Consider the following 19,672-nt stretch of genomic DNA (forward strand, 5'->3'; position numbering starts at 1 on the left):
TGGATTCATGAAAGATGTGACTAGTTTATGCCCTGTAGCAGAAAAAGCAAAACTTAACAATGGATTTAGACTCTCCTAGACATGGTTTCTCAACCTCTGGGTCAGGACCCAAAATTGGGTCACAGAATGTTTCAAAGGGCTGTGTGGTAGTTTCTAGTGCCACTTTAGCTTTCGTTGTCATGATGATGGGAGCCTGGGTAGGTCCCATGAGCTAGGTCACAATTCCATTCTCACAAATTTGGTCCAGTCATGGGGGTAAGGCCAAACCTCAGTGGCGCTGCAACCCCAGAAGTTGCAGTGGCTGCAATGGGGAGCCAAGCCCAGCCAGCCCCACAGCACAGGAGTACAACTGTGAGGTAAGTGCTAGGCAGGACCCACTCCCTCACCCTGGGGGGGTCAGGAGTTGACCGAAACCACTCCAGGGTTTCCACCTCAAGACTATTTACTGGGTTGCAACAGGCCATAAACATTTACTAATGGGTCCTGAGCCCCAGAAGGTTGAGAACCACTGTCTTAGGTTTTTATTGCCAAAAATTAAGACACTTTTGTAATAAATGCCTTACTTTGGCACCCTCTGCTGGCAAATCCATTGAGACAGCCACTGGAATGCAAAGGTGAAATGGAGACATTATTAGAAAAAGATGCTTAAGTAGCAACTGTAATCTTGGAGGAATTCCTACAAGTGGATGTATGTGTGGGCTGGTACTTCTAAAAGTAGGCACTATTTAGAGACTGTACTTTTTGGGCGGAGGGGTGGGGAGATAAATTGAGAATCCTCAACTAATTTGTAGTTATGCTGAAATGGGCATGAGGCAGTTAGACCAGGATTTTGACTAACACTATTTCATTTTCCTCTTACAACAAAGTGAGAAATTACTTACTTTTAAGCTTATGGCTCAGATTCATTTCTAGAAAATTCAGGTATACATCAAACTTCAAAAGGGGTATGGGTATGTAATAATTAGGAAGATGCCCAAATGTGACTGTCTGATGGAAGGTTAACTGAATTTCCATATTTTTGTGAATATAAAATGCAATATTAATCTTTGCAAATGTAACTTTTTTTTAAAGATATTTTTATTTAAACTGCAACATCTGAGTCTGTCCAATAACCACATGCCTATTTGATGCACACAATCTTTTGGTAATGTTCTACTGAGTATGGAGTATTTGTAAAGGACCAGTGGCAGATTCTCAGCTGGTATAAATTGTCCTAGATCTATTGATTTCAATATTGCTGGGACAACTTATACTAGCTGAGGAGCCCTCTGTGTTAACCTCATTCATTGTTCATCAGTAAGGATAAGATTTATGTCACGGATTCCACTTCCACCCTGGGGCGGTGGGGCTGGAGTTCGTGGGGTGCAGAGTTCTCAGCTGCTGCATGTGCTGGACTCCTCATTGCAGCAGGGCTCTGGCTTCAGTCCTCCCCTGTCAGCCCTCCTCCCCCCATTATTTTTAGTAAAAGTCACAGAGAGGTCACGGGCTTCTGTGAATTTTTATTTATCGCCCGCGAGCTGTCTGTGACTTTTACTTAAAATAACCGTGACAAAGTCTTAATCTTATTCATTAGCATAGGAATCTATGCAGTACTGGACTACACAAGGCTGCATACTAGAGCTTCAACCATCAGTTTCTCACTAAACGTTCATTTTGAAAATATCAAAAGGTATTACTGCAAACAGAACAAAAGACCTCTATAATTTTATGATGTCAAAATCATTCTTCTTTTTCCTACCCCATTTCATTAGCAAAATAATCATAAAAATCTGAGAGGTATTATCTTCTGTATTTAGAATGATTAAACTCTTTCTTATTTGAACTGGGGAAGTGCAGGATAGAATTATTTTCTGGAATAAGAAACTGTGCGAAGTGTCATCCAAGAGGCGTTTTTTAGCAGAGTTACACTTGAAAACAGTAGTTTTTGAAATGTCAATGCTCACTCAATCACAGTTCTGCCAAACTACAAAATTGAAATTTTGCAAGAAGGAATTCGTAGTTTTAACAGTGATTAGCCCTTATACAAACCATTACAAGAATATTAGTTTTTAAAAATATATTTTAAAATGGCAGTGACTAAGGTAACCTATATATACGTTACATAAAACAAACTGCTACATTTTAAAAAAAGATTGTAAAGTCAAGCACTGAAAAGTTAGGAAATGCCAGAATTAAGATTGTTTTTGCAACCTTAATTAAGTCGCTGTGTGTGTATGCATCATGATACAATGGTTAATTGGCATGGAAAATTTCAGCCCAAAAGGTTAAAGTTGGCAAAGTTTTATGCAACTGAAAACAGGGTCTCATAACGAGAAGTATATCTTAATTATGTGTGGGACTACCAGCTCTGCCTATAATTCCCTTATCCTTTGGGTTCATACATTCAGATAACATAACATCAGCAACTTTACATGTTTTACAAATAGCCTTAACTCTGATCCACAAGAACTATTCTTACATTTTTCTCTCTCTCTCTAATTAGATTTTTATGGGAAATGACATGACTGCCTGTTTTTCCTTACCTTAGAATCTGAGCATGCTGTTTGTCATAGGGATCTGTAAAGGATGTAATTATGTGCTTTTATTACACAGGCAGAATTTTAGTGAATTTAAATTAATAGAGTGGAGTTCTCTGTCATTGGTAGATGGGCAAGAGCAATGCTGTCCAGTAGACATGAGATTACTTCTTGTGATAACCAGATGCTCTATCACTTACTTGTCTCATCTTTCCCTCTTGGTACATGCGAAGCTGCCAGATTCTCTTAAGTAGTCGTTACAGAAACCTCATCTGTCCAATTTAAATTTGACATTTAAAACTTTTTGAGCATAGTCTGCTTTAAATAGGGTGACCAGACAGCAAGTATGAAAAATCGGGACAGGGCATGGGGGGTAATAGGAGCCTATATAAGAAAAAGACCCCAAAATCAGGACTGTCCCTATAAAATCGGGACATCTGGTCACCCTAGCTTTAAAGGCTGAATACTGTGCTTAAGGCTGTCAAAGGAGGTTATGGAGTTTCCTTTGCTAGAAATATTCAAGGCAATAAAAAGGCATTCCCACATATTTCCAGTTAGGTGTTAAGCTTCCCTTTCCCCTCTGCCAGGCAATATTTAGTCCTGAATCTTTGCAAAGAATATGTGAGTACAGAGTACTGTAAGAAACATATGGTGTATTTTGTGTTGTGTTGTTTTTTTTTATGAGATTTTGATCTCTTCTCTAATTTCACATGAATGTTAAGCAAAATACCATACTTTGTTATACCATCGCATATAATAATTCTGAATCTTGGACTGACAGGGTTTATGTAAAACAAAAATAAATAATGGTAAATTCCATTCGACTCACCTAAACCAATATCCTCCTCTTCCTTTATATGTGTGGCACCTAGTTCTTCTAAAAGATTGCTTACAGACTTGTCTTCTTTGAATTTGTCAGGGAGCACTATAAATGTATAATGCACACTGAATTAATAAAAAGCATAGATGTCACTACATAAGGTGCTGGCATTCTCTTCTACTTAAAGGATTTGTAGGCCTTTATGTTGTCCAATTAATGTTTCAGAATATCTCTCCAGTGGTTTTTTAGATATGAATTGGCTTACTAAATTAAGGATTTTATGTAAAATAGGAACTTTTATTTACCTGTGTCAGAAACTTTCTCTATATGTGTGACCTGTAGCTCTTCTGACATATTACTGACAGAGTCCTCTTCACCTGTGTCTCCAGGTATTCCTGGGTAAATAATATATTTTGCAATAATTCTGTAGTTATGGAAGTTTTACTTTGCCTTTTTACAGGTTATTTAATTTGTTAAAAATCAAAATTAAAAAGGGCCTAAAACAGGCCTTGACAAATACTTACAACAACAAAATTCTGTGAATTACAGATCCAGCAATTTCACGCAATATTGCTAGCCAACAATGACCAAAGAGAAAATAAACGCCGATCCAACCACCATTCTATTCACAAACGTCACAATTCTTCCTCTTTTACAAAGCTTGGAAGACTAGACAAGTATTGCAATTTGTCCTAAAGGTCGACAGATTTAGACTGTTTTGGACCAAAGGAGGAAGTGAGTTCAAAAGTTGAGGGGTGGCATTGTTAACTAGATCAGTGGCTCTCAACCTTTCCAGACTACTGTACCCCTTTCAGGAGTCTGATTTGCCTTGTGTACCCCAGAGTTTCACCTCAATTAAAAACCACTTGCTTACAAAATCAGACATAAAAATACAAAATTGTCACAGCACACTACTACTGAAAAATTGCTTACTTTCTCATTTTTGCCATATAATCAATTGGAATATAAATATTGCACTTACATTTCAATGTATGGTATATAGATCAGTATAAACAAGTTGTCATCTGTATGGAAAATTTTAGTTTGTACTGCCTTTTATGTAGCCTGTTGTAAAACTAGGCAGATATCTAAATGAGTTCATATACCCCCTGGAATACCTCTATGTAATCCCAGGGGTATGTGTACCTCCGGTTGAGAACCTCTGAAATAGATCATGGACCGGTCTTAGTCTTTCAGGGTATGTCTACACTTCAATTAAAAACCCATTGATGGCCGATGCCAGCTGACTTGAGGTTGGGCGGCAGGGCTGTTTAACTGCAGTGTAAACGTTCCCCAGGCCCTAGCCTGAGTCTGAATATCTACACTGTAATTAAACAGCCCCACAAGCCTGAGTCAGTTGGCACGGGTTAGCCATGGGTGTTTAATTGCAGTGTAGATATACCCCCACTCTTTGCCTGCTTGCTTCCTTCACATGTGATATTTGCCTTCTGTGTTACTTCTTTCAAGTCATCCTTTCATTGGTGCAAGTGATCCTGGTGTGTGTGTGTGTGTGGGTGTGTTTGTGTAACTCCTAACTTCTCTACCACTTTTCAAATATCCTTTTGAAAACACTCTTTTCTCCCTTGCCTTTATGCATCTTAGTTTCTCAATCCCTTTATATAACAGGAGATAATTAGCTAGTGTGAAAAGTTACCATATGTAGTAAGATAATGTTTTATAAGTAGACAAACTGCCATGCTTCTATTCAGCATTTATTTTTTAAACGTTTAAATGCTGTGTATTTTTTTTTTTAAATGTCACATTAGTGCTGGGAAACTAATAATTGTAAATAATGTTTTTATAGCAAAGTTCTTACCTAAGGAGTCTTTTTCTGTTTTAGCTTCTATCCATTCTGTAGGCCTTTCACCTTCTTCATTATCTGATTTGCTTGATTGCTCTCCAGTGTTGTGTCCCAGAATGGCATCCAGTTCATTAAAAAATTTCATACTTTTACTTGTATTCCCTGAGTCTTGGGCATTTTTTACGCTTTTGTATTCATGTTTTAAGTTTTTATACTTTGTTCTGCACTGCTTCCAGTCCCTTTCAATTCCAAATTTTTGAAGCCTAGCAGCAACTTGTTCAAATATTCTTTTATTTCTCACTGTCACTTCAAGTTGTTGCTGGATGTTTTTGTCTGACCATATATGTATTAGAGCTCTGACTTCATTGACAGTCCAGTGTTTTCCTCCTTCGTTTGCTACCGTTGGAATAAAAGGTGGATTTTTGGACGTCTCTAATATTGATGTTGGGTTACCTACATCAGGTGGGGTGGGGGAGAGACACAGGTATGAGTTACCTGCATGAGGTGGGGTGGGGTAGGGTAGAGGAGGGCAGAGAGAATGAGAGTGAAGGAAAATATTTTATTCATTTTTTTTCTTCACTTTTTTTACTTCACAACATTAGAGCAAATATAGAAATAAAATCAAGGTATCAAACAAAGCTGTTAATGATAAAACTGTATCTTCTGTCTTGTAAAGACAGTGCATTTTGGTTTAATTATATTACTAACTAGAGAGAAGGATTTTTTTTTTTTTTTTGCTGCTCTCCACCTCCAAAAAAATTAACTTAAGTAAAATACTTTCAGAGCTGACATATTTGCTGTTACTAGTACTTTATGGTGTCGTGCTTTACATTTTCATCATGATCTGAAAGGGCCGTAAAAACACTAATAAACTAGGCCCCATTCTCACTAACATTTATACATCTGCTTATCTTTATGCACACATGTAATTCCTTTGGGTTTGCACAGGTGCACAAAGTTAAGTGTATGTAAGGATTAGTAGAATCAGAGGCTTAATTTTTGCAAAACAACCCTGTTGGGGGAAACCGAGGCACGCATTATTTGCCTAAAATCACAAGAACTCAATGGGAGAGGTAGGACTAGAAGTCAATTGTTATAACTTGAAGCTTTGCATTTTCTCAATACAGTACAATGTAAAAGACTGACCAAATCAGAGAACTTACTGTGTATATTAGTAAAAATATTTTTATTTTAGAAGTGGTTTAATTTATTTCCTTTTCACCTGAAATTTTTCAAATTGTACTTTTTGCTAGCAACCACTAGTTTTAAATTTTTGGGGAAATTGGGGAAAGAATGCCACAATTTCCTAGTGTGCTGAAATATGTTCTCTTAATAAATATTTTTTTAAATTGTTTTATTTTAGACAGTAGTAGTAAATTCAATTAGGACTTCAGTTTTCTGATCAAATCAGTTTACAAAACTATTTTATTTTGTACTCATTTAAAACAATGAAATAGGATTAGGTCTTTCTAATAAATGTTTTCGTAGATTTAGAAAATTCATTATTTTCCTTTTTTGTTTTCTTAGTGATTTCCCAGAGAAGTGCAAGCATGGAAGTGCAGAATAATTGGCATAAATTTTGCAATCAGTGTGCTGATGTGACTTTTTTTTTTTGCCTTCACAACCATCCCTTTCCAAATGGCAAACTATGCTGTGGTGGTTAGATACTTCAGTCATTAAGTTCTGTATGGTGGCAAAAATGACCTTTGCTAGCACAGTCTGATTCAGTGAAGCATACTTACATGAATAAACCTATTTGGTGATAAACTTGGTCTAGAGGGAATAGTCATTGTGCATGAGTCTCTATAAGCCATTCTACTCATAAGGAAGCTTTACTAATAGATAGCATTTCCCCCCTTTTTTATTTTAATTATTAAGTCCCAAGTCAGAGTCTAGGAACCTCTGCAACTGCTGGCCCATTGATACACTACAGGTGGGGAGGCTACTCCCTGGTGACTTACCAACTAGTCTTTCTATATTTGCCTTAAAGGTGCATAGGATTGTTTCTTCTGCAGTTGAGTTGAGCACTACAGGAATAATCACACTGGATCACAGTGAACACCAAAGAAGCTTGAAGTGGTTGCAGCTCAGAATTATTGGGGTTGTCTTGGCAGCTGATCTGCTTTCTGTTTGTATTTTTAGATATTTTTAAGTGGCTATCATTTTGCTATCTAAGAGCCAACCATTGAGGCTAGAGAGAGAAAGGAAGAAAAGGGCCCAAGGTGCAGAATGGGGAAGGTCCTCCATTAACTTTTCACATTCCACAATTCACGACTAAGGAGCAGGTCATAGTTTGGTAGGGGTGAGGATTGGTTAGCTTTTGCATCTGGCCAACATTTCTATGGGTAAATCAGACTGCATATGAGCTAAACTTCAAGATTTGCATGACTTGAAATTGTTCTGGATTGGGTCTCAGTGGGTAGGTGGATTGAACATTACTCCAGAATTTTTCATTTAAAAAATGTTGAAATGGGATGCTTTGACAAGTCTGAAACCTTTTTCAAAACTTTTCAAATAAAAAGATTTTTTTTGTCAAAACTGACCCTTTCTCACAAGAAGTTATGGTTTTGAAAAATTAGCATTTTTTTAATGGAAAAATTCAAAAATTCCCAATCAGCTCTAAAAATAATCTTGTCAAGGGGATAGTTTTGGTAGTACAGTAATTCACAAAGCATACACTGTGATTTGGGCCTAAGCCTTATGCACTGATAAATGAAAAAGACTAAATACCTCACAGTTTTCAAAGCTTTGCCTAAACTTTCTCACAATAGTACCCTTCCACTCTACTGTATGCAGGAATTTAAAAACAAATCCAGAGAATGAAGAGTGAAGTCATTGTTTTTCCTTTTGGGAGGTGCCCAGGTTCTGCAATGATGGGCACCAATAAAAGATAGGGCTTATACCTACTCTGCTATTGCATGGAGGTGCAAATAGTAGCAGTATGCCCTCCTGAGGGTAATGCTAGGTTTACAATGGTGTCATTGCGCCAGGCCCACACTCAGAAGGGCCCCACTATGGTTGCCAGGCAAGAGCATTGGAAGCTCCCTAGAAGTGGGTGAGTGGGGGGCACCAGTGCCTGGACCAAGGCCCACCCTCTGCTCTGCCCTTCCCTTTGTGGTCCTACCCCCACTCAGCCTCTTCCCGGGAGGCCCTGCCTGGCGTTTGCTCCTCTCTTCCTTCTCTCTTCCCCCCAAATCGCTCACCATTAAGGCAGGAAAACAATTAAGGGGCCATGAACACCTCTCCCCCCTGTTCCGGCACTCCTGTTGCCAGGAGTCTGGTTTTCGCCCAGAAAGTCCGGTCAAAAAGTGGACCTCGCAGTTGACCAGACACTAAAAGTCCAGTTACAGAAGCAACCACAATCAGCCTGCCCACTAGAAGGGTGAGAAGAGTAGCTGCTGCTTCCTGGAGGAGCTGTAGCTCAGCTGGAGAGAGGACCAGCTCGCAGGGACCTGGGCCTGGCAGAGTGAGGTAGGTACCAGCTCTGTGCTGCCCTGGGGTGGGTTCCTGTATGCCTCCTCCCCTACCCACACCATGCTGTGCTTGTCTCCGGCCCCTGCCTCGCTCCAGGGACCACCTTCTACTCCTGCCCTGCCCAGCTGTGCCTGGCCCCGCCTTACTCCGTGGACTGACGCCCTACCCTATCTCTTACAATTTTCCCCATGGGGTTCCACAAATATGTTTGGCACCAGGCCCACAAAAGGTTAATCTGGCCCTGCCTGAGGGTCACGATGCCCATGAGGGAATTCTGCCCTGAGAAGGATGACTGTATGCTACTGGGGAGTCCTCTTTAGTTTCCAGCAAGGGCTTCATGGGAACCTCGCAGAGAGAGGTTGCAACAGTGATGTGCATCTCCCAGCCATCTCCCTTGCCTGTGCCACTCTGCTTTTGATGCTGTGTTTGCTGTCTGCCAGCCCCTGCTGAAGGGGAAGTCTCAGATGTGTTGTATTATTGCAATTCCCCTCTGGCAAGATGTGTGCTAGCTTCTGCCAATGCAGCCCCTGGAGTGAATCTTGGCCTAGGTTTTTAAAAAAGAATTAGATTTTCTTCCAGGACTCAGAGTTCCCATCTGTACAATAGGGTGAATGGCACAGAAGTGCTAAAGAATAATATTCATTTAGATCCTCTATCCCCTTAATTATTGAGCTGAGTGTGAATTGTAAGCAAAGCTCTCTCTCTCTCTCTCTCTCTCTCTCTCTATAAAAAAAAAATCAGGAGTGAAATTCTCACCACCTTTTGTGCCATGTAAAAGGGCTCTAAAGTCCCAGATCCAGTTGGAGGACAACTCCCTTGATGCAACTAATGTAATAAACCTTCACATCTCTTTAATAAAATTTCTAGTCATCTAGCTTTCAGTTGGAAAAAGTTTCCTACTTAATGAGTGTAGACATGCCTCACATTCCAGTCAAAAGCTCATAGTCTGTGTGGCGGGGGGAAATGTATATTTGGGTTTTCAGATCTCAGTCCTGCCAGTCAACTAACTGGTCCTGAGGACTTCTTGCTGGGGAAGCAAATGTTTTACATTGCTTGTGTCTCTGTTGAACATGAATATCCTTAGTAAAGGCATTGTTGCAGCTAAACATTCCCAGATGAGTTGTTGGGTCATCGGTGGGCCTGTGGCTTTGCTTGCCAACCCCCTGCATGAAATTGGAATCCAGCTGCTGTGGATGCTATTGGGGTCTTGAGTTATTCATCTGGTAGTCTACAGCCTACGTCACCGGATTCTATTCTATTTTGTTAAATCCCTGCAGATCTCCTCTGCGCTCAGTCCATTTACTCAGAGATTTGCCAATTTGTGCAGAAATTGCATGACGGCGGAAATTCCACAGATGACACATGCCTCACATGCTATCATATGACAGTCTTCAATTAATATGTAATAAAATACTCTTAGTTAATCTGATTAGCTGTTGCAGGGAATGGTTTTTGAGGGTGAAAGCTGATCATGCAGTCAACAAATTGGTCATGCAGTGGTCATCTGCCACCTATAGTGGTTAACATTCAGTTGTTCATGAGGCTGCTGAAATTTAAAACTAGAAGGTGTAAAGAGAGCAATACTGTGTCTGATGTAAAGTTACATTAATCAGAAACTGACTGCTGATGTACTAACGCTAATGGAAGCGGTTCCTAGCAAGACACAATTATTTTACTCCTTTTAGTTTTTCTAAGATGCAATGAGAAATACATCTAATAGCAGTGTTTTGCTTTTCTCCCCGCACCATCATACTGTACCTAGTTCAATTGGTCTGACATGTGAAATAAAAAGTAATGGATCCTCTGGGACATCCTCATCCTCTTCTAATGCAACTGATATTTCACCTGAAGGGGGTAGGGAAAGAATTTTCTTATAAACAGATATGGAATAAATCTATCTAGACAAAATTACAATGTGTAAACTGCAGTCAATTCACAGTGACCAATTCATTCGCGTACAAGCATAGAAATGTAGGCAGGAAGTAACTAATCATAATGGGATAGATGTGTTAGTGAATTTTTTAATATATTCATTTTACTGCATTAGAAACAAATTTTAAAATACATGTAAAGAAGAGAGATGATTTACCTCTTTTGGCTCATATGTGCCTTTTTGCTTCTGTTTGGGTGGGCTAGCCTATTTTTCAGAATATACATACTTCTACCCCAGGGGTGGGCAAACTTTGTGGCCCGAGGGCCACATCTGGGTATGGAAATTGTATGGCAGGCCATGAATGCTCATGAAATTTGGGGGTTGGGGTGCAGGAGGAGGTGAGGTCTCTGGCTGGGGGTGCGGGCCCTGGGCTGGTGTTGGGGGTGCAGGAGGGTGCTCTGGGCTGGGACTGAGGGGTTCGGAGGGCGGGAGGGGGATCAGGGCTAGGGCAGGGGGTTGGGGCATGGGAAACGGTCTGGTGTGCAGGCCCCAGGCGGCGCTTACCTCAAGCAGCTCCCAGAAGCAGCAGCATGTTCCCCCTCCGGTTCCTATGCAGACGCGTGGCCAGGCAGCTCTGCGCGCTGCCCAGTCCCCAGGTGTCACCCCTGTAGCTCCCATTGGATGTGGTTCCCGGCCAATGGAAGCTGCAGAGGGGGCAGCGTGCTGAGCCCGCTGGCTGCCCCTATGCGTGGGGGACGGAGGGGGGGGGGGGCACAAGCCCTGGACTTCGCTCCCCAGCGGGAGCACCGGAGCGGGACAAGCCCTGGGCCGGATTAAAACATCTGGAGGGCTGGATGCGGCCCCCCCCCCCCCCCCCGGGCTGTAGTTTGCCCACCCTTGTACTAGCCTGTCATTTCAAATTAAAAAACAGAAGCAAAAACCCAAATATGCACAATTTCCAGATGGATCCATATTATCCAAAGCAAGTTTATACAACAATAAAACAGCTAGAATTATTGCAAGAATAGCTTTTAAGTGTGATAAGGGAAAAACTGAATTAATAAGGTTGGACCAGAACAGACATTTACTTGATTGAACGCTAACCTTTGGTATGGTGTCCCTCCATGAGTTCTGAGCAAACACCAGACAGGTGTATAAGGCAGGCATGCTTAAGTGAAGTTCTGAATCTGAAGAATAATTTTGATTAGCCAGGGAGAGTAGATGGATTTGTGTGACCTACCTAGTTGGAATGGAAATCATCCATTTCAGCATTTCTAAACATCCTGTAAACATGGTATGTTTTATTTAGTATTGAATAACATTTACAATACATTTTTTGTTACTGCTGAACAATTTGAGTTACGGATATCTGTGGGACAGGTAGTGTATTGTTGCACTGCATGTCTAGTCTATATACATACATGTATTTACACAATGCTGTTGGAATATCTGATATTAACCTGATATTAGAAAAAATTAAAAATGGGATTTAGACTCTGAAGATTGACCCCTAAGTCCCATGACTTGCAATGAGACTTAGGCAGCTAGGCCCAGATTTTTAAAGGTGTTTAGACTCTGCGTGGCCCAAAGGGGTGAAGTCCAGCACAAAATGAGGGCTGGCCGTTGTGGAGAGATTTCATCCCTCTCTGATCTTGTGGAAGATACTCAAATTAAAATAGCTACAGGATGTATTAACTGTTTTTTGCATTTCTTCTCCTCTCCTTCCCATTCAGAGCATTGGGGAACACTGGGTGGGAGAACAGGGGCTTCCTATGGATGCAGAGTGTTCTGTTTTTGTTTTTGTTTTTGTTGTTTGTTTGTTTTTTCCCTGCAAGAGTGTTACTTTCAAGTCTGCCCCAAAGACCCTTCTAAACATAAAATCATAGAAGTGTAGGACTGGAAGGGACCTCAATAGGTCATCTTTTAAAAAAAAAAAAAAAAAAAAAAAAAAAAAATGAAGAAAGAGAACCCAGGGAACTACAGCCTCACCTCCGTCCCTGGAAAAATCATGGAACCGGTCCTCAAGGAAATCATTTTGAAGCACTTGGAGAGGAAGGTGATCAGGAACATTCAACATGGATTCACCAAGGGCAAGTCATGCCTGACCAACCTGATTGCCTTCTATGATGAGATAACTGGCTCTGTGGATATGGGGAAAGCAGTGGATGTGATATATCTTGACTTTAGCAAAACTTTTGATACGGTCTCCCACAGTATTCTTGCCAGCAAATTTTAAAAAAGTATGAATTGGATGCATGGATTATAAAGTGGATACAAAGCTGGTTAGATTGTAGGGCTCAACGGGTAGTGATTAATGGCTTGATGTCTAGTTGGCAGCCAGTATCAAGCAGTGTGCCCCAGGGCTTGGTCCTGGGGCTGGTTTTGTTTAACATCTTTATTAATAATCTGGATGATGGGATGGATTGCATCCTCAGCAAGGTCACAGATGACACTAAAATGGGTGGAGAGGTAGATATGCTGGAGGGTAGGGATAGGGTCTAGAGTGACCTAGACAAATTGGAGGATTGGGCCAAAAGAAATCTGAGGTTCAACAGGGAAAAGTGCAGAGTCCTGCATTTAGGATGGAAGAATCCTGTGCTCTGCTACAGACTGGGGACTGACTGGCTAAGCAGCAGTTCTGCAGAAAAGGACCTGGGGATTAGAGTGGATGAGAAGTTGGATATGAGTCAGCAGTGTGCCCTTGTTGCCAAGAAGGCTAACGGCATATTGGGCTGCATTAGTAGGAGCAATGCCAGCAAATCGAGGGAAGTGATTATTCCCCTCTATTTGGCACTGGTGAGGCCATATCTGGAGTATTGCATCCAGTTTTGGGCCCCCCACTACAGAAAGGATGTGGACAAATTGGAGAGAGTCCAGCGGAGGACAACGAAAATGATCGGGGGCTGGAGCACATGACTTACAAGGAGAGGCTGAGGGAACTGGGCTTGTTTAGTCTGCAGAAGAGAAGAAAAGAGTGAGGTGGGGTTTTGATAACAGCCTTCAACTACCTGAGGGGGGTTCCAAAAAGGATAGAGCTCGGCTGTTCTCAGTGGTGGCAGATGACAGAACAAGGAGCAATGGTCTCAAATTGCAGTGGGGGAGGTTTTGGTTGGATATTAGGAAACACTATTTCAATAGGAGGGTGGTGAAGTGCTGGAATGGGTTACCTAGGGAGGTGGTGGAATCTCCACCCTTAGAGGTTTTTAAGGTTAGGCTTGACAAAGCCCTGGTTGGGATGATTTCGTTGGTGTTGGTGCTGCTTTGAGCAGGGGGTTGGACTAGATGACCTCCTGTGGTCTCTTCCAACCCTAATTTGTACCAGTGCTTAACTACCCTGACAGGTAGGAGGATTTCCTAATGTCCAACCTAAACTTCCCTTGCTGCAATTTTAAGCCCATTGCTTCTTGTCTTATCCTTGGAGGTTAAGGAGAGTTTCCCCCCCCCCCCCCCCCCCCCGCCTCCTTGTAACATCCTGTTAGGTACAGTAGAACCTCCAATTTATGAACAACTCTGGATTGGAGGTGGTTTGTAACTCTGAAAAAAATGTTATGGTTGTTCTTTCCAAAGTTTACAACTGAACATTGACTTAATACAGCTTTGAAAATTTATATGCAGAAGAAAAATGCTGCTTTTAACCATCTTCATTTAAACAAAACAAGCACAGAAACAGTTTTCTTGCCTTGTCAAATCTTTTTTTTAAACTTTCCCTTTATTTTTATTAGTAGTTTATGTTAACACAGAACTGTACTGTATTTGCTTTTTGTGTGTATCTGCTGCTGCCTGATTATGTACTTCTGATTCCAAAGGAGGTGTGTGATGGTTACGTTTATGTTTTAATGTGTGTGTTTTGGCTGTGTTATGGTTGTGTGAAGTTTTGCATTTCAACTCTGAACTATTCATATTACATTATTGCCATTGACTATTTAATTTTTGTGTTTTATAAAGAAGAATTAAAACTAAAAGCACAAACGCTTCCCTTATTTCCTTTTCTTTATAGGCATTTGAATGTACCACTATTACATCATACTTTTGAAATCAGATTTTTCACATGCCCCAAAATGCAGTACATTCCACCAAGGATACAATTTTTTTAATTAATACCCTGGATTGGGGTTCATCAGAAAGGCTGGCTAATTGTTGGGTCCTTTCTGAAGTTATCTTAAAGATATTCAGGATAAGAGATGTGAAACATTAATTGAAAATGCCCCATAGTGATTTAAGGTTCAAAGGAAGCAAAGTTAAAATGAACCATTTGGGCAAACCAATTTAAAACATGCAGGATAATCTAGAGTTCAGGGGTGAATCCTCAGCTGGTGTAAATGGTCATAGCTCCACTGAAGTCAAAAGAGCTATAGCAATTTATACCAGCTCAAGAGCTGCCCCCTGAACTTCTGTGCATTATTTAAAATACAGTCTAAAAATGGAAGGTAGCAGTAATGTACAATGCACAATACATGTTAATAATTATTTTAACTAAATAGCTTCAAATGGCTGACGTGTTATAGAACTACATTTATATTAATTTTTAAAATTTCTTTACGATTAAAAACTAATAATTTGATTCTTTTCTTAAAACATGGAAAAATCACACTTTCCCAACGGTAAGAGCTGTCCACTTGCATTGTAGAGGGAGTTGTACAAAGGAGAGTTAGGCATCCAACTCCCCTTTGTGCCTTTGAAAATCTCCCCTGTACTTAATCGATTTTGTTTTGTAAAAATGATTCATAATTGTAACTTAATCCAAACCTCTTCACATTGTGGGAGCAAATTGGGTTCTGATTTGAATCTCTGATCTGTTCTCTCCCTCCCCCACCCCCATGATTCTGGTACTGCTGTAGATAATAATGAATACCGGGGGGGCTTTTTCTTGTTGCCAGTTGGGATGTGATTGAAATCTTGTAACAGCATCGCAGGGGCTTCTGGTACTGTGAGATCACCAACTGCAGCCCTGATCTAGCCTCAAACCTGAACCCTCACCTAATTCTAATTGTGATCAAAACAGTGTCTCCTCAGCCTATCTCTAATTGTCTTGTCTCTTCCACCTCTCCCTGTGACATAGTAAATCCCAGTGTAATGCTAATGAGGCTCACATGCACGCTGAGGGGCTTTAACAGAACCTGATGTGCAACTGGTTTGGTAAATACCACCATTTCTTCATATTTAAAAATGTCTTTTTAATTATTTCTGTCTTGCTTCAGGATGGTCTCTGTTTATATCACTTTAAACATAACAAATGTTGCATGACTAATAAATACACTAATAATGTAATATAATTTTGTAAGCCATGCATTTCCATTTCATTGTATTAACATACTTCACAATTAATATTCCATTTAAATATTCTTCTTTAAAATAGTAATAAAAATATTCTAGAATTAAACATCTTTGACTTCAGACCTGACAATAATTATTCATTTAAAAAAAACAAAAAAATTATAATTGGGAAATTTGTAATATAGTATATTCTAGAATAATTAATTTTCTTTCTGAACTAAAGCTCTAAAAACCTGTTGCAAAGTATTACAAATATATTCCAAAGAAATTTTTTTAGATGAATAGTAGGACCCAGTTGCACAAGGTACAGAGCCTCTGTGGGACTGGACCTTTCCAGCAGTTACTGTAATTTGTTAGGGTTATGCTGTATTTACAGACTTCAACACTGGTGGTGCTAACCTTTATTTTTCTCCATCTGCAAGGGATGTATCAAGTCAGTTGCTGTTCTAAGTCTGTTACTAGGGCCATATAATGTGGTTTTTAATCTTAACAGATTTATTGTTTTTTTGTGCAAAGACAAGAAATAGAAAAGAAATTAATTTTTACCTTCAGTGTTCTCTGTGGTAGTGCTTATGTTCAGCTGTCTCTCAGTTGCAGAGCACCTGCCGTTTTCGTCCTCTGTTAATTGTGTGACTGGTTCATATTGCAGTATAGCATCCAGATCATGAAAAAACTTCATGGTTTTAGTGGCATCTCCAGAGTTGTGGGCATATTTAACTGTTCTGAATTCATACTTCAGATTTTTATACTTTGCACGGCACTGTTTCCAGTCTCTGCAAACTCCTAACTCCTGTAGTCTTTTAGCAATGTAGATAAATATTCCTTTATTCCTTAGTGTTCCATGAAGTTGTTTTCTTATGTTTTTTTCTGACCAGACGCTTAGCAAGGCTTTAACCTCCTCTTCAGTCCAATGCTTTCCTGCTCCACTCTCCATGTTGAAAGTGACCTGGAAATGATTCACTATTTCTAGCCAAGGTTTTGTTTCCTAGGAAACCAGACGGCTGGTTGTCAGTAAGCTCCACAGAGATGAAAGGATCTAGTTTTACTGGCTCAAGCTGCCTGAGGGGAGTAACTTGAGAAACTGCCAAATAAGCAGGCTCTATATTAGAAGCAGACCAATAAAACAGCTCAGCCACAAATGAAGTGTAATCTAGTACCTAGTATTCCACAAGATAAAAAAATAAACTCAGGGTGTCTACTTGCTTTAACCCTTCTTATTCATATGTTTTAAGTATGATTACTATTTTTAATGAATGTTTTAAGAAAGAAAGTAAATGAGTTATTTTTTTTTTTAAGATTATCTCTTGTGTTGTAGTTTGTTAGGAATTAATTAATTATACATTGTAGCAGGGGTTTTTTTTGCAGCCAGTTTTACATTTTGGAACCTAAAAGATGTTGGTAAGAGTTCTCATTAAGTTACAAATTATGATTGTATTTGATATTGTATTAGCATTAAAAATACACATTGGAATCATCCACGTTTTTAAATTGTGTGTCTGTATTTTATAAAACTCCTATTTTATTCTAAGATTGCTCATGAGTACAACTGATTTAAACAAAAAAGTTGAAAACTAAGGGCAGGTCTGCACTATATCAGCGCAGCTGTATTGCGTCTTGTGAGGATGCACTATGCTGACAGAAGAGTGCTCTCCCATTGGCATAATTACTCCACTTCGGCGAGAAGCGGAAGCTATGTTGATGGGGGTACAGAGCTCCTGCCAAGCTCTGCACTTCCTATTTCAGAGGGTTCATTACCTATTAGGATTTGTGTGTGTTGGGGAGGCAGGGGTTGCTACTGGGGGCAAGGAGGGGTGTTTTTTTTGGGGGGGGGGAGGTGATGAGGGTTGGATTCAGAGTTTGAATCTGTGAAAATCAGAGGCATTACACCGAAGATTAACTGCAACGATCTGTCTTTATTTGATTTTGCTATGATATTTGGATGGCCATGATCAACCTAGAAATGGCCTAAATTTTAAAAACTCTGTTTAAAGTCGATGAATGTACTACACCCACCTTTAAGTTTTCCTGCCAATTTTTGTGTCTACAGATGCATTTTTCTAAGCAAAGTAAACTGGTGAAGGTGGGAAAGAAATTTTTCTGTAACTTTTGTTATAATAAATTTTGGTATTCCAAGAAACAATAGCAAAGAGAATTTTTTGGACAAAAGTGGTCTTTTTAGGGATGTCAACGATTTTTAAAAAATCACAATAAATCATGAGGTTAAAACAAACAATACAAAATGTAATGCTCAGTTTTAGATTATTTCAAATATTTGTACTGTAAAAAAGATTAAAGAAATAGTACTTTGCACTACAGTACTTGTATGAGATGTATTGAAATCTCTTTATCGTAAAAGTGCAACTTACAGTTGTCAATTTTTTAACATAACTATACTTAAAAACCAAACAATGTGAAACTTTAGAGTCTACAAGTCAAAGCATGAACTTGTTTTCTTACCGATTTGGCGGAACAAGAAATAGGACTGAGTGGACTTATATGAGGTGAATTGAAAAATGCTGTTTCTTTTATCTTTATTACAGTTCAGATATTTGTAACCAAAAATAATATAAAGTGAGCACTGTACACTTTGTATTCTGTGTTTTAATTGAAATCAATATATTTGAAAATGTATAAAAAATCCAAAAATACTTATAAGAAATTTAAATTGGCATTCTGTTATTGTTTAACAGTGCGATTAAAACTGCAATTATTCATGACTGTTTGTTTTTTAATCTAATTAATTTGTTTTGCATTAATTGCATGCATTAACTGCAATTAATTGATAGCCCTAGTTTGTTTGTTTATTTATTTTTAAAGTTGAATGCCCTTTAGCACTTCACTTTACACACAGGTGGTATTAATGACTTATAACTTTGAGACTTGGACATAATCAATGGTAGAAAATTACAGTTATTGTTGGAATCAAGCACACTGAACATTTGCACCTGATTCTCCTGTTTTTTATAAGGTCTTTTCTATATATGGAATTATTCATGAATAGTTACTGCACTTTAAATGCATGCCCTGCCTTCATCAGAATTAACTTTTCAAGTAGACAAGCTGTTACAGTAGTATAACCTCGAGAATGATTCCAATGATGCCAATTGAGTTGTAGTAGTTTAATGTTCGAGCAGACTCCCATCCTATTATACAAGACATGTAGCAGTTTTATATTTAAGTAATCTAACAGATTTTCCCTTTCATCTGCATTAAGCTACTTCATTTAGTATATACGTTACAGTTTGTTTGTTTTTCTTGGCTACAGTTTGTAGGTGCATTCTACAGACATTTTTATTTTGGGGTATTCGATCTTTGAGCAATTAAAGGATTCATTGGGAATTTACCAGTAGCCCAAAGACCACATATGCATCGATTATGGTTAAGGCTACAATTTAGTCATAGGTATTTTTAATAAAAGTCATGGACAGGTCACAGGCAATAAACAAAAATTCACAGCCTGTGACCTGTCCATGACTTGTACTGTGAATACCCTCAACTAAATCTTAGCTGGGGGGCTGCTGCTCTGGGAGCCCCTCCCCCGGGACCAGCTGCCTGCACCGGCCACCTTAGCAGCAGCCAGTGCAGCTAGCCCTGGGGCAGCTCCGGCAGTGGCCGGTGCAGCTGGCTGCAGGGCCACTCCAGCAGCGGCTGGTGTGACTGGCCCTTGGGCTGCCTGAGTAGCTGGCACCGGGGCCAGCCGCTTGGGTGGCCCTGGGGTCAGCCACAGTGGCTGCTGCAGAGGTCACGGAGGTTGTGGAAAGTCACGGAATTCGTGATTGCAGTGACCTCCATGACCGACACTGAGCCTTAATTATGGTCCTAGTATGTAACACTCAATCTTGTCCAAGCAAACTTTAGATGAAGGTAGAGGAGCTGAGGTGCTGCAGCCTGCATCTCTTTATATTTAAAACAAA

General features: G+C 39.7%; 2 protein-coding genes across 13 annotated transcripts in view; one reads left to right on the forward strand and one right to left on the reverse strand.

Moving 5' to 3' along the window:
• The window catches only part of PAICS (phosphoribosylaminoimidazole carboxylase and phosphoribosylaminoimidazolesuccinocarboxamide synthase), a 60,809-nt gene extending 44,038 nt beyond the window's left edge, over positions 1–16,771 (reverse strand). For 2 of the 11 annotated variants that reach the window (XM_065596867.1, XM_065596863.1), the window contains exons 1-7: positions 16,305–16,707; positions 10,370–10,456; positions 5,153–5,632; positions 3,642–3,731; positions 3,346–3,441; positions 2,523–2,556; positions 564–601 (exon numbers count right to left, since the gene is read on the reverse strand). In XM_065596867.1, coding sequence (XP_065452939.1) covers positions 564–601; positions 2,523–2,556; positions 3,346–3,441; positions 3,642–3,731; positions 5,153–5,632; positions 10,370–10,456; positions 16,305–16,692 — 1,213 coding nt within the window. In that variant the 5' untranslated portion in view covers positions 16,693–16,707. Of the gene's footprint in view, positions 1–563; positions 602–2,522; positions 2,557–3,345; positions 3,442–3,641; positions 3,732–5,152; positions 5,633–10,369; positions 10,457–11,588; positions 11,672–12,473; positions 12,577–16,304 lie in introns of those variants that run through there. The other 9 variants (XM_042841916.2, XM_024101674.3, XM_065596868.1 and 6 more) reach the window with 7 other exon arrangements.
• PPAT (phosphoribosyl pyrophosphate amidotransferase) overlaps positions 1–19,672 on the forward strand; it is a 61,352-nt gene that overhangs the window by 22,947 nt on the left and 18,733 nt on the right. Inside the window, exon 1 of one of the 2 annotated variants that reach the window (XM_042841919.2) lies at positions 15,362–15,620. The exons of the other annotated variant lie outside the window; for it this stretch is intronic. The gene's annotated coding sequence lies outside the window, so the exon portion shown is untranslated. Of the gene's footprint in view, positions 1–15,361; positions 15,621–19,672 lie in introns of those variants that run through there. 2 annotated transcript variants of the gene reach the window in all.

This window comes from Chrysemys picta, chromosome 5 (assembly GCF_011386835.1).
Source record: "Chrysemys picta bellii isolate R12L10 chromosome 5, ASM1138683v2, whole genome shotgun sequence".
Taxonomy (NCBI): Eukaryota; Metazoa; Chordata; order Testudines; family Emydidae; genus Chrysemys; species Chrysemys picta.